At 29.7% G+C, this 12036-nt stretch overlaps 1 protein-coding gene across 1 annotated transcript; it reads left to right on the forward strand.

Moving 5' to 3' along the window:
- The first annotated feature begins 4413 nt into the window (after nt 1–4413).
- LOC124923922 (serine/threonine-protein phosphatase PP2A catalytic subunit) lies at nt 4414–11297 on the forward strand. The gene is made up of 11 exons (XM_047463921.1): nt 4414–4645; nt 5615–5671; nt 6069–6152; nt 8091–8162; nt 8529–8600; nt 8827–8867; nt 9328–9394; nt 9863–10054; nt 10142–10231; nt 10658–10765; nt 10858–11297. The coding sequence occupies exons 1-11, from the start codon at nt 4553–4555 to the stop codon at nt 10921–10923; spliced, it is 942 nt and encodes a 313-aa protein (XP_047319877.1). The 5' UTR covers nt 4414–4552; the 3' UTR covers nt 10924–11297.
- Nucleotides 11298–12036: the final 739 nt, after the last annotated feature.

Consider the following 12036-nt stretch of genomic DNA (forward strand, 5'->3'; position numbering starts at 1 on the left):
AAGCAACGCGTTTGCAAATAAATATTGCTGCGGCCTAGTTTGATTTGGAGTTTAATTCGTATATATTTTTCTTTTAAAACAACTCAAAATACCAAACACCCTCTAAGCTAACTACGTTGTATTTGAGTCCCTCTATATTATTAATATATATTTTATGACAGCAAACAGTTTAAAGGGAGCAATCGTGGGCTCTACTGCTACTCGTATCTATAATCTAGATCTTCTTTCAGAAATAATTATTTATTATTATTTTTAAAAACTATAACACCCCACAAAGAATAAATTATTTCTCATAAATTTATTGAATCTACACAAGCCTTGTTTGATGAATAAATTATTTAGATAAATTATAGTTTTTTCAAATAACATTTGTTTCATTGAATTGGTAAAAATTAGTTTAATTTTTTTTATTCCTTATTTACCCTTATCTCTCTCCTCTCCCTGTATATATTAATTAATAATATTTTTTTAAAATATTTAATTTATATTAAATAAAATTTTAAAATATAATAAAAAAATTATTAAAAAATTATATATATTAATATTAACTTTTATTAATAAATAAATAAAAATTTAAATAACTACTAATTTTATAAATTACTACTATTAAAATTTAAATATTAGATTAGATAATATATTATGTTATAATTTTATTTATATTATAAATTTATTTTAATTAATATAATTTTTTAAATAAAAGAATTTCTTAATTAATATAATTTATATTAAATATTATTTTAGATAATATATAAATTTATTTTAATTAATATAATTTAAATTAATTAATATATTTATTTAGGAGGATCGTTTAAAGTTAGTCTATATATAAAAAAAAAAATTAGAATAAATTTCTTTATAAATATTTAATTTAGATGAGGTATATGTATAAATTAATTAACATTTGTTATTCAAATATATTAACTTTATTTTTTAATATAATTATTTATTTATTTGAATTATTTAAAATTTAAATATTATATTAGATAATAGGATAGGTTATAGTCATATTTATATCCTATTTATTTTTATTTAAAGTAATTAATAAAAATATTAAAATAAAATAATTTTAGAATTTAATTTATATTAAAATAAATTTTAAAATATAATAAAATAAATATTATATATATATATATATATATTAAAGTGAACTTTTATTTAATATATATATTAATATTAAATTTAATTAGAAAATAATTTTAGTATTTAAAAGATAAAATTAATTGATTAGATGATTGATATAATGTTTGTGTTTAGGATAAAAATTAGGTTTTATTCTAATAACCTTTCATCAAACAAGCTTATGTATTCCCTTATAATTGTTAAAAATGTTATAGAAAAAACATGAGAATATATTTTTCATAATAAATATATATTATCAATAAAAATAAACTACACCCCACATAAAAAATAATTACGTTTTGAAATAATTTGTAATGATAAATTTACAAATGAGCTCTCAAAGAAAAAATAATATAGTGTCACAAAATCATTCCATATATTATAAAATTGAGTCATGTAAAAAGAATTCATGTTATTACTTATCACCCTACTACAATATGTTCATATATCTTTAATAGACACTCTTTCAACCTTCACACTTTTACTAAATATGTCTTTCTCAAATAAGGATGAAAATGAAGCGGATTGGGACGAAAAATACGTTTGTTATTTTCGTCTCATTATACTTTGAAAAATTATTTTTATTACTATTCCCGTCTCATTCGGTTTCAAAAAATTACTCAGGACACTGTTATATCATATTATTTAAAAAAATATTTCATCAAATTATATAAACAAAATTTTTAATATTATATATATTATAATATATTAAAAAATTATAATATTATAAAAATAAATTTAAAAATCTTATAAAATATGAAGAAAAAAATATTAGTGATGTTATATATATAATTATCTTTATAGTGAGATCAAGTCCATCGGAATAAAGTCGGGGCGGGTGACACAAATATCATTTTTGGTCAACTACCGATCAAACAGAAAAAAAAAATACTCCTAACACGAGGTAATTCAGATCGAAAGTAATTAAGTTGAAAACTGCATTACGGTTTATAATTTCATCCTAGTATCGAATATAAGTTTTAACATAAAATATCCATTTAATAAAAAATAAGTAAAGTAAAAAATATAACATAATAAAAAAACTTAAAAAAATATGAAAAATTATAAAATATAATGATACTGTGAATCATTTTTAACGACCATTTCAACTTGATAGTCACTATAAAAAACATTAATCTTGTAAATATTTTAATCACCTTAATTAATGTCTCTTTATAGTTACCTACGATATTCAGCGTAACTCACTAAACCGAGATTAAAAATTCTTCATAAAATTTTACGCATATTTCTCCCCATTCTCAAAATAAACATTTTAAGAGGACAAACATATATAGACATAATTATATTTAATAATAATTTGGCACTGAAATAAGAGCAATTCGATAAGGACTATAAATATATTATATATTGGTAGTTAAAATATCTTTAGAAAATAAATTATAGTTTAATATATATATATATATATAAATAATATTTAAAGAGCCGTAAATATAAGGATTCTTTAAAAGGGAAATTTGATGAAATGGCCTTACTAATAGCCTTAATTTCAAAAAAGGTCGCGCCCGATAATGTTTGCAAAATGAGCCTTTTTGTCCTGCGAAAAGTCTGTAATACTCCTCGCACGCTTGTTTTACCTCTAAATTACGAGAAATGCAATTCACGCATTTTCATCTAAAAAGCGTGAGTTGATTAACGCGTTTTAGATGAAAATGCATGAATGATATATTTTTCGCATTTGGTATTTCTCGCATTTGATGTATTTATCGAATTTGATATTTCTCGTATTTGGAGGTGAAATTGAAGATCTGAATCATCGAAGGAGACAGATTCTTCAGAAGTTACAGATTTGCTTTGGAGGGGGAGGAAGACAAGATAATAATAATAATAAATTTGTATTGCGTTTTGCTTCTGTTTCCGATTTGCAGATGTTCTATCTGATTTCCATGTATTATTGTTTTCCATTCGATAAACCATCGATTCCTTCTCAATCGTTTAATACTGGTCGACCCATTTGAGTTTCTGATCTTAAGGGTTGTTTAAAACATTATCAAACCAGATCATTCTTAGCCAAGATGGCGCAGTTTCAGACCGTGGCTTTCGTTCCTGTCAAATCGGGTGTAGTTGAATTGAATTGTTCAATGAGATCATTTCTAGAAGATCAGAGTATCATTCAATTGGTTAAATCTCAATTCAAAGCTTATCACGCCGTACAGGGAAAAGCTTCGCCGAGGATATTCGGACAAAATCTAACCATTGGGAAATCACTTCTTCCAACCACGATCAGTTTTTCGCCTAAGGTAGAAGACGACTTTGTTTTCTCGCCGGAGAACGTTACCGGCGAAGTAGATCACGGGCATGATGAGTTATCGTCGTCTTTACTAAATTCAAATTCAAACGATAAGAAGCCAAGGAAAAGAGGAAGGAAACCTACAAATACGAGAAATATACCAAATGCGAGAAATACATCAAATAAGAGAAATATATCAAATAAGAGAAATATACCATTCACGCATTTTCATCTAAAACGCGTTAATCAACTCACACTTTTTAGATGAAAATGCGTGAATGACATTTCTCGTAATTGAGCGGTAAAACAGGCGCGCAAGGAGTATTACATATTTTTTGCAGGGCAAAAAGACCCATTTTGTAAACATTATCAAGAGCAGACCTTTTTTGGAATTAAGGCCATTAGGGCCATTTCATCAATTTTCCCTTTAAAATTGATTAAGTGAATTACTTTAACAAAATGATATTACTTGATTTTAAATTTAATTAATTTAAATATCTTATAATTTTTTTTTTAAAATTTAAAAGAGAGGTGTGACTTTCACACTAACTTCCTACCTTTAACAAAAAAAAAAAAAAAAAAAAAAAAAAAAAATCAAAAAATATATATTTTAAAATTTAAAATCATTTTTCAAAATTCATTAGAACTCTAACACAAACTACTTAACGAGCTATTGGCTGATAGCCATTGACATGGAATCATTTCTGCCGATTAAAGGGAAATATAAAAATAAAAGAATGAAAAAATAAAACAACAGCAAATAGACAAATATTTTTATATTTATAGGTAGAATGTTAATGCTTGTTTAATTTAGGGTTTTTAGTGACAATCTCAAATTGTTATTTTTAGAGAATTTCAAAATGTAGGTTTCAGTTTATTAATTGGTTCATTTAGTTTGGATAGAAGATTATTAAGTTGATTTGGTTAATTATACTATTTAGCAAAAACAAAATAAAATTATTCTAAATAATGCAAGTATAAAATATATTTAATTTTTTTTAATAAATAATAATAAACAAAGTATATTTTTCGAGGGAAAAGAACAGTATTCGTCTCTCTTTCTCTCTCTCTCTCTCACTCACTCTGTGTGAGGCAAGAAGACGTCTTGAGAGTTGCATAATCCTAGGGTTTCAAAGAGTTCTTGGATCTGGGATTTGGGGAAGATTAAGGCAAAGGAAGTAGAAAATGAGCTTCGATCCGGTTCCTTCGACTACTCATGGCAACCTTGATGAGCAGATTGCTCAGCTCATGCAGTGCAAGCCTTTGTCCGAGCAAGAGGTTCACTCTCGATCTTTCTATATCATTTCTCATTGAATTCTCTGGTTCTTGAGGATTCTTGTTGATCAGAGTCGAATTTCTTAACTGGCGCGTTTTTGTTACTCTATAGGCGAAATTCATTGGTTGTTTTTCTTGTTTGGCGTCTCTATGTCAAATTTTAGGGAAATTCTTATCACATGCGCAAATTAAGCTGAAAATTGTACAAATCAGGATTTGTCTAATTTGTGAAATTATAGGAAATCACGAGGAGAAAATATAAAACGGTTATTTGAATTACACCCGTGTTCATAAATGTGAATCTAGTTATCGACCACTGACAGACATCATACATCTTGAAATCTTGAAATGAGAAAATTGATGAATGTTCTGGTGAAGCAGACATAGAGGGCTTGGGGTGGTATACAATGATACATCTGATAGGTTGTCAATTGTTAAAAGGTGTTAATCTGGGCTGGTACAACTGATATTTCCATTTTTTTCTCTCTTTTTTATTTCTACAAAATGAATTTTTCCTGTTAGCTTTTGCAAATAATGAACTTCCTCTATAGCATATTGCATTCTTCTGTGGAGCTCAGATTTTTGCATCCGATTCCACAATAGCCTGTTCTAGAGCTGTGCTTTAACAATTAATACCTGTTGACATTCTTGAAGCTGAAGGCATAGTTATAGGTTTTGTCTTAGTTTGGTTGATGTTAGCTTTGAACACACTACATAATGAGGCGTTATCAAAATTTGACTTCTTAATAGCTATGTTAATTGAGCCGTATAAATAGCACTTATGCCTACTTACATTTTACCAAGTCATCTTTGTTGTAACTCATTTTGAAATTTTAGCTTGCATATCTTTTTGTTTATTATTTTTCTTATTTCTCTAAATGTATAATGGCAGAATCATGTTCTCAGTTATTCTGTTTCCATATTAGGAAGTTGTTCTTAGGCGATATCATATTTATTTTCTGTTTGTTGCAGGTTAGGGGCTTGTGCGAGAAGGCCAAGGAGATTCTAATGGAGGAAAGCAATGTTCAGGTCATTTTAACAATGCCTTCAATTTGGCTATTTTTGGTATCTGCAAGGTTACTTTTTGGCGGTTATTATTATATATGTTGAAGCTCACACCATCCCTTTTTTTATGCATCCAAGTTGTACTTAAATAAAAGTTGAAAATTCCAAGTAAGTCTAAAAGAACTTTATAATCAGATATGATGTTGATAATTTAGAGAACCTTTGCACAATTAACTCTCATAAATCTATTAGTTATTATTGATTGAGGTTGCTACTATGTTTTCACGCTTGTACTAAGTAATGGAGAAGAATTCCTCACTCAAATATGCTGTCTATATATATATATATATATATATATATATATATATATATATATTCTAAAATAGTAATTTATCTGTTTCCATTTTTTATTCATGTTCAGCCTGTGAAAAGCCCTGTGACAATTTGCGGTGATATTCATGGGCAATTCCATGATCTTGCAGAGCTTTTTCGGATTGGAGGAAAGGTACTCTCACTTTATCACATTTTCTGCTTGACTTGCATAAGAAGATTATTATGTTTTATTATGATTACTCATCTGATATTGCTGCCCATGATCAATATGCTTTTGAGTGTGACAATGTGCTGGGCTGTTCTCTTACTCTAAGAATATGTATTAGTCTCTGCATTTGAATTGTCTCTTCCAGACAAGGTCGTGTTGCTTACTCACTTCAATTTTGTTGAGCATCCTTTTGTGCTTCAAATCTTACCATCTTTGTAGCATTGTATGACTAAGTGATTGATTATTAGAATTGGACTAAAACCAAAATTGATGAAACATCTTTACTAGTGGAGTTTCTTTTGTAGTATCTGACATTGTTGATGTAAATGAACTTTTATCTTTTCCCTTCTCTTTGTAGCATCTATACCAGTATAAAATTTCAGTAATGAAGCATTTTTACTAGTAGTAGTATTGTATTCCATTGAGTGTAGGTGCGGACTTCTCTCTAGCTCACTGTTTTGCAGATGTACAAAATTAACCTGGCGATGTCTTTCAGAGCAACACTGCTCAAAACTCCCAATGTTCATTTGCATTTTGAACATAGAATAAGAATTTTCAAAGCTAGTTTGAATTTGCTGATAGGAAGAGGGGAACAAGATTTTATGTATACTTGGATTTCCCCATATGTGAAATAGAATAAAGATACAAACCTTATCATTGTTAAAAGAAAATCGTTGATTAGAAAGCATATACACGTGGTTTTAAAAACAATATATATATATACATGTGGTATTGAAAATTGCATCGTCCCATATACTTTTGGTTTGTGTGCTGAGTTGCATCCTCATGAGAAGTTTTAGCTTTTGATGTTCCTTCTGGCATCAATACTGCAACTTAATGCATTCTTCTTTTTCACCTATTTCTGGTTCTAGATGACTTCTAAAGTTTGACTTAGTGCCCACTTACTAAGTCTACAAGTACATTCCCTGCTAAACACCTTGTCTCTAATTTGTTTGCTTATTTGTCACCTTAGTTTTGTTGTCCAATACATGGGTTCCTTAGTTTAAGATGAAATCCTAAGAAATAAGGGTTGCTAATATGGGTTTAGGGTTTGTCGTTTTATTTTTGAAAGCGTACTTTGGTGCAATTTTCTCTACTCGAGAGCAAGATGAGAGTTTGTCATTTCATTTATTTTTGTAAGTGTACTTTGATGCCTTTTTTAAAAAATTAACTGAAATGATATGATATGAAGAAATTGAAATGTAACATAGAATTGAAGAGATTGTTAACAAACCAGGAGACAAGAACTTAGGAAAACTGCCACCAACTTTATTCACACCGATACAATACTAATCTTCTACTATTTATACTAATATTCTTGACACTCTTGGACTAGGACCATAACTAGTTCAATTACAATTTCACCCCACTAAAATACCCTTACATTTATCATGATGATTCTCAACAAGTTTCGAGAAGGGCAAGGGAGATGGTTGCAAACAGCATGGTCTGCAAGAAATGGACTTTCATTTATATGTTATATGTCTTCCCTTTCAAGTTTTAGTGCAATGCCTCCTTGATAATCATTCTCTTTCATTGATCATTTTTGAAGCAACTTGTGTTGACTGAGGCTTAATTAATTCTCTTCTTTTGCTTGTAACTATGGACTCTCACAGTCTTTACGAGCATTCATTAGTAAGCTTAACTATTTAAAAAATTAAAATAAAATAAGTTCATCTATGTAATTCATGAAAGAATTAAAAACAGGATAAGTGTATTTAGGTTAGAAATAAGGAGACATTAATTTAATGAGTCACTTCTTTCTGGCGTCCTATAATAGAAGTAAAAAATACCTTGATTTCTCTTTTATGTTTGTTTGTAACTTCTGTATGTGGTGTCAGTAATTTAATTGTTTGACAGCTTTATAAATGTTTATTCTTTTACTTTTTCTTTTTTTGGTAGTGCCCAGACACAAACTACTTATTTATGGGAGATTACGTTGATCGTGGCTATTACTCTGTTGAAACTGTAACGGTAAGATATAAACATCGTTCTCTGCTTGTAATATTTAATAATCCATGAGAGTAGAAAAATTGTTTACTCTGGCATATCATGTTTAAGGATAAGGCATAACTTTATGATGTTATGCTTTAGTTTTCAATATAAACTGTCTCTGTATATGCTGGTAGCAGCATAATTGTCTAGTTCTTGTGTCAACACCTAATATCTTCCTGTATTAGAAGATGGCATGAAAATAGCATGTCAGATATTGGCTTTTATACTAAAATATGTGTTTGAATGTTGTAGTAGCTTCTGGGTACACCTTTTTGCTGTCTTTTAGTGAATATGATTTTGAGCTGAGGTTTGAATGCATGACACTTATTATTTTATTGTTCTCAGTTTCTGGTGGCCTTGAAAGTACGTTATCCTCAGCGAATTACTATTTTGAGAGGAAATCATGAAAGTCGACAGGTGCACACTTGCTTGATATACTTACAAAAGATCTATTTGAGCTGTTTTAAATTGCTTTTATTGTTTTATACTGAGGATTATAATTCAACTAATATATTATGTTTGCTATATGCCTTGATCTTATGCCTTCAAAGCTTAACATTATTTACTGGTTGTCATGATTTGAATTTTTTTTATTGGCTTTTGCTCACTAGCATTAGTGTTTTCCTAAATTTCTGATGTGCAGATCACTCAAGTTTATGGGTTTTATGATGAATGCCTGCGGAAGTGAGTTCTCAACATCCAGTTTTTCATATATGAATTTGTCTACTGCCTATCCTCGATGTGTATATCTTTTTTATCAATGAATGCGTTTTTGTCCTTTGTCTGTTCTTCTTGCCATCTATCCTCTTAAACCCAACTTGCAACTTGCCTCATTAGGGCCAGGAGAGTTGCTCTAATATGTTTATGGAAGTTAGTGTGTGGGATTTCTCATGTTGTTCTTAGGATCTCACTGGAGATATATTTTTTATTGGAGTGTGTTGTTTGAATATTTCTTTGGGTGGTGAATCTGCATAAAAATGCTATGTTACACATGTGGATGAAGTTGGTGCATACATAACAAGTAAAAATTCAAAACACAAATGAGTTTTAGATTGTGATGCATTACAATCTTCGCATGCGCTTGTGTTCATGAATCTCTGATACATGATATATATGTACTTGTCTTCTCTTTCTCTGTTTGCAGGTATGGCAGTGCCAATGTTTGGAAGACGTTTACAGATTTGTTTGACTATTTTCCACTTACAGCATTGGTTAGTACCAAATATGCTCCCTTAATGGCTTATCATCACTCTGTACATGAGGGTAAATCAATTTGCTTCATCTAAATGCTTCTTGTTTTTAGAGCTAATGATGTTTTTTGTTTTGCTTTAAAAAGATTAGAAGTCTGCTTATGCCATATCAAATGTCTTCATTAGCTTTATGACTATCAGTTTGATATGGATTATGGATCTAGCAAAACGAGTTTACACTGTATTCTAGCTATAAATTCAGAAGTTATGAACACTGTTAAAATATTGCATGGTTTTCGATTTTTCTTGTGTTGCTAAAATATTATGCATAAAATTATGTTAAAAGCGTTTTAACAAGCAGAAATACATGAACCATGGATATTGCAAACACCGATTTCCCCCACTAAACTTATGCTGCCTTCTCCATTTACAAAGATCACGTTCCAGGAAAAGTTATCAACTCCATATCCTATCGTTTATAAATTTCAGGTTGAATCGGAAATTTTCTGTCTCCATGGTGGGTTGTCTCCGTCAATTGAAACCCTTGACAACATACGCAATTTTGATCGCATACAAGAAGTTCCCCATGAGGGTCCAATGTGCGACCTTTTGTGGTCTGATCCTGACGACCGTTGTGGCTGGGGTATCTCCCCTAGAGGTGCTGGATATACTTTTGGACAGGTAGGTGCTTGTTCTTTATTATTAGCTTATTTATCATGCATTGTAGTATCAAATCATTCAAAGTCTTCAATCCCGTGTTGCTTTCAGGACATTTCAGAGCAGTTCAACCATACCAATAACTTAAAGCTAATTGCTAGAGCACATCAATTGGTTATGGAGGGATTTAACTGGGCTCATGTAAGAATTTTCACTCTGATTATAAAAAGGCAGTGATTTTTATATAGCTTTGTAGCATGCAAAAAAAGGATTATTTGGGTTAAATGACTAAGATATCTTTTATGTTAATATTTAAAATGTTATAAAAAATAGTATTTTGATTAATGATTCGAATCATTGGTTATTTGTGATTAATTCCAAAAGCCCACTATCCAAATAGTAATCTACTCATCAATTATCAAGCAAAATACTAAAATGCATTTCTTTCTAGTTTATATATTTATATCCCTAATTTCTTTTTACTTATTAATCCTAAATAACCTACATCACACAAGGTTATTTGACACTTGGTTATTCAAATAACCCTAGATCAAACAATGCCTTGGATTAAATCCAAATAATCATTTATCAAGCAAGGCCTAATATTGTGCATTTGGTTATAAACAGGAGCAAAAAGTGGTAACCATATTCAGCGCACCTAATTATTGTTATCGATGCGGAAACATGGCCTCCATTTTGGAAGTCGACGACTGCAGAAACCACACTTTCATTCAGGTATATTTAAGATTTATGGGTAAAAAACCCACCCCACCACTTTTTCTAAAATATGGAAAATTTCATTCTTTTTCTCTGACTCGATATTGTAGTTTGATCCTGCTCCCAGAAGGGGAGAGCCCGACGTAACAAGACGTACACCAGATTACTTCCTATAATGTGCACCTTCCTGAAAACAATATTGTCTGAATTCTTCTGGAAAGGGCCCCCTCGGGCCTGGGGCTTATATAGAAGGTGCGAGTCATTGTTCAGATCGATCCTCTTTATGGAACATGAAATGGTGTGGCTATATTGGCTAAAGAAGAAGGGCATTTATGAGTGTGTTAAGTGGGGGGAAAATGTGGAGATATAATATTTTGCTTGCTTTGATTCTTTAATGGAGACAGCACAAACTAGTGCCATCGATTTTTTGTTTTTCAATCGCTTTCAAGTTCCCGAACTTTTTCGACCCTCTATTTCATTTTATGCCTGAATTTCTGTAAAGACATTGTTTTTAGGTTTTATTTTTAACATCCAATGCTTACCCCCTCCATCTCTAGTAGTTATACTGACTGTAACTTTTCATATTTATCGCCTTTCGGTTTTAGGGTTATTCGAGTTTAATATCAAATAACGAAAACATCATAAGTCAAATAAGATAAGTAGGCCGAGTTATTGTTATTTAGAGGTGAATTATTTAAATAAAAACATATTCGATTTTATTGGATATCATACAATTTGCAATAGAAGGTACTTCATTTGAAAACACAATTCTTAAATATGTAACTGAATTGAACTATTTTTTAAAATTAAACAAAAATATAAAGACAGCTATTTTTTAAATCTGGATGCTTGGAATTGGATGTTTTCGGAATAAAGAATAATAATTATTAATGTGAAGAAAAAGGGAAGGGGTGGTATGCCGCCGCCATAGAAATTCTCTAAAATAAAATAAACTTGTGTTCCAAAATTGAAGATGCCTCTGCAGAAAGTGTATCAATTTATTATTATTAATATTATCAAATTCAAGCATTTTTTTGAAGCTGTTATTCTTCAAGTTTAATAATATTAATTATTATTCCTGAAACTTTATATTAAATTATAACATACAAATAACGTGACGGCCTAAAAGGCTGTTTGCAAGCATATGTCCTGTCTATCAACTAATTAATTAATCCTACCTCAAATTATGGTTCATTATATTAGTAGTAATTAATTAATTAATTAATTAATCAGCTAGCTAGGTTATTTAATAAAAATCAAAAGCACAAGACTGTTTGAACTTATTTAAA

The sequence above is a fragment of the Impatiens glandulifera genome, chromosome 2, assembly GCF_907164915.1.
Source record: "Impatiens glandulifera chromosome 2, dImpGla2.1, whole genome shotgun sequence".
NCBI lineage: Eukaryota > Viridiplantae > Streptophyta > Magnoliopsida > Ericales > Balsaminaceae > Impatiens > Impatiens glandulifera.

Excerpts from the sequence above, each read along its gene's own strand:
- LOC124923922 (XM_047463921.1), top strand. The coding sequence starts at position 4,553 with ATGAGCTTCGATCCGGTTCCTTCGACTACTCATGGCAACCTTGATGAG. Across the intron at positions 5,672-6,068 it reads TGGAGGAAAGCAATGTTCAG|CCTGTGAAAAGCCCTGTGAC; the intron begins GTCATTTTAACA and ends ATTCATGTTCAG. Across the intron at positions 10,232-10,657 it reads AGGGATTTAACTGGGCTCAT|GAGCAAAAAGTGGTAACCAT; the intron begins GTAAGAATTTTC and ends GGTTATAAACAG.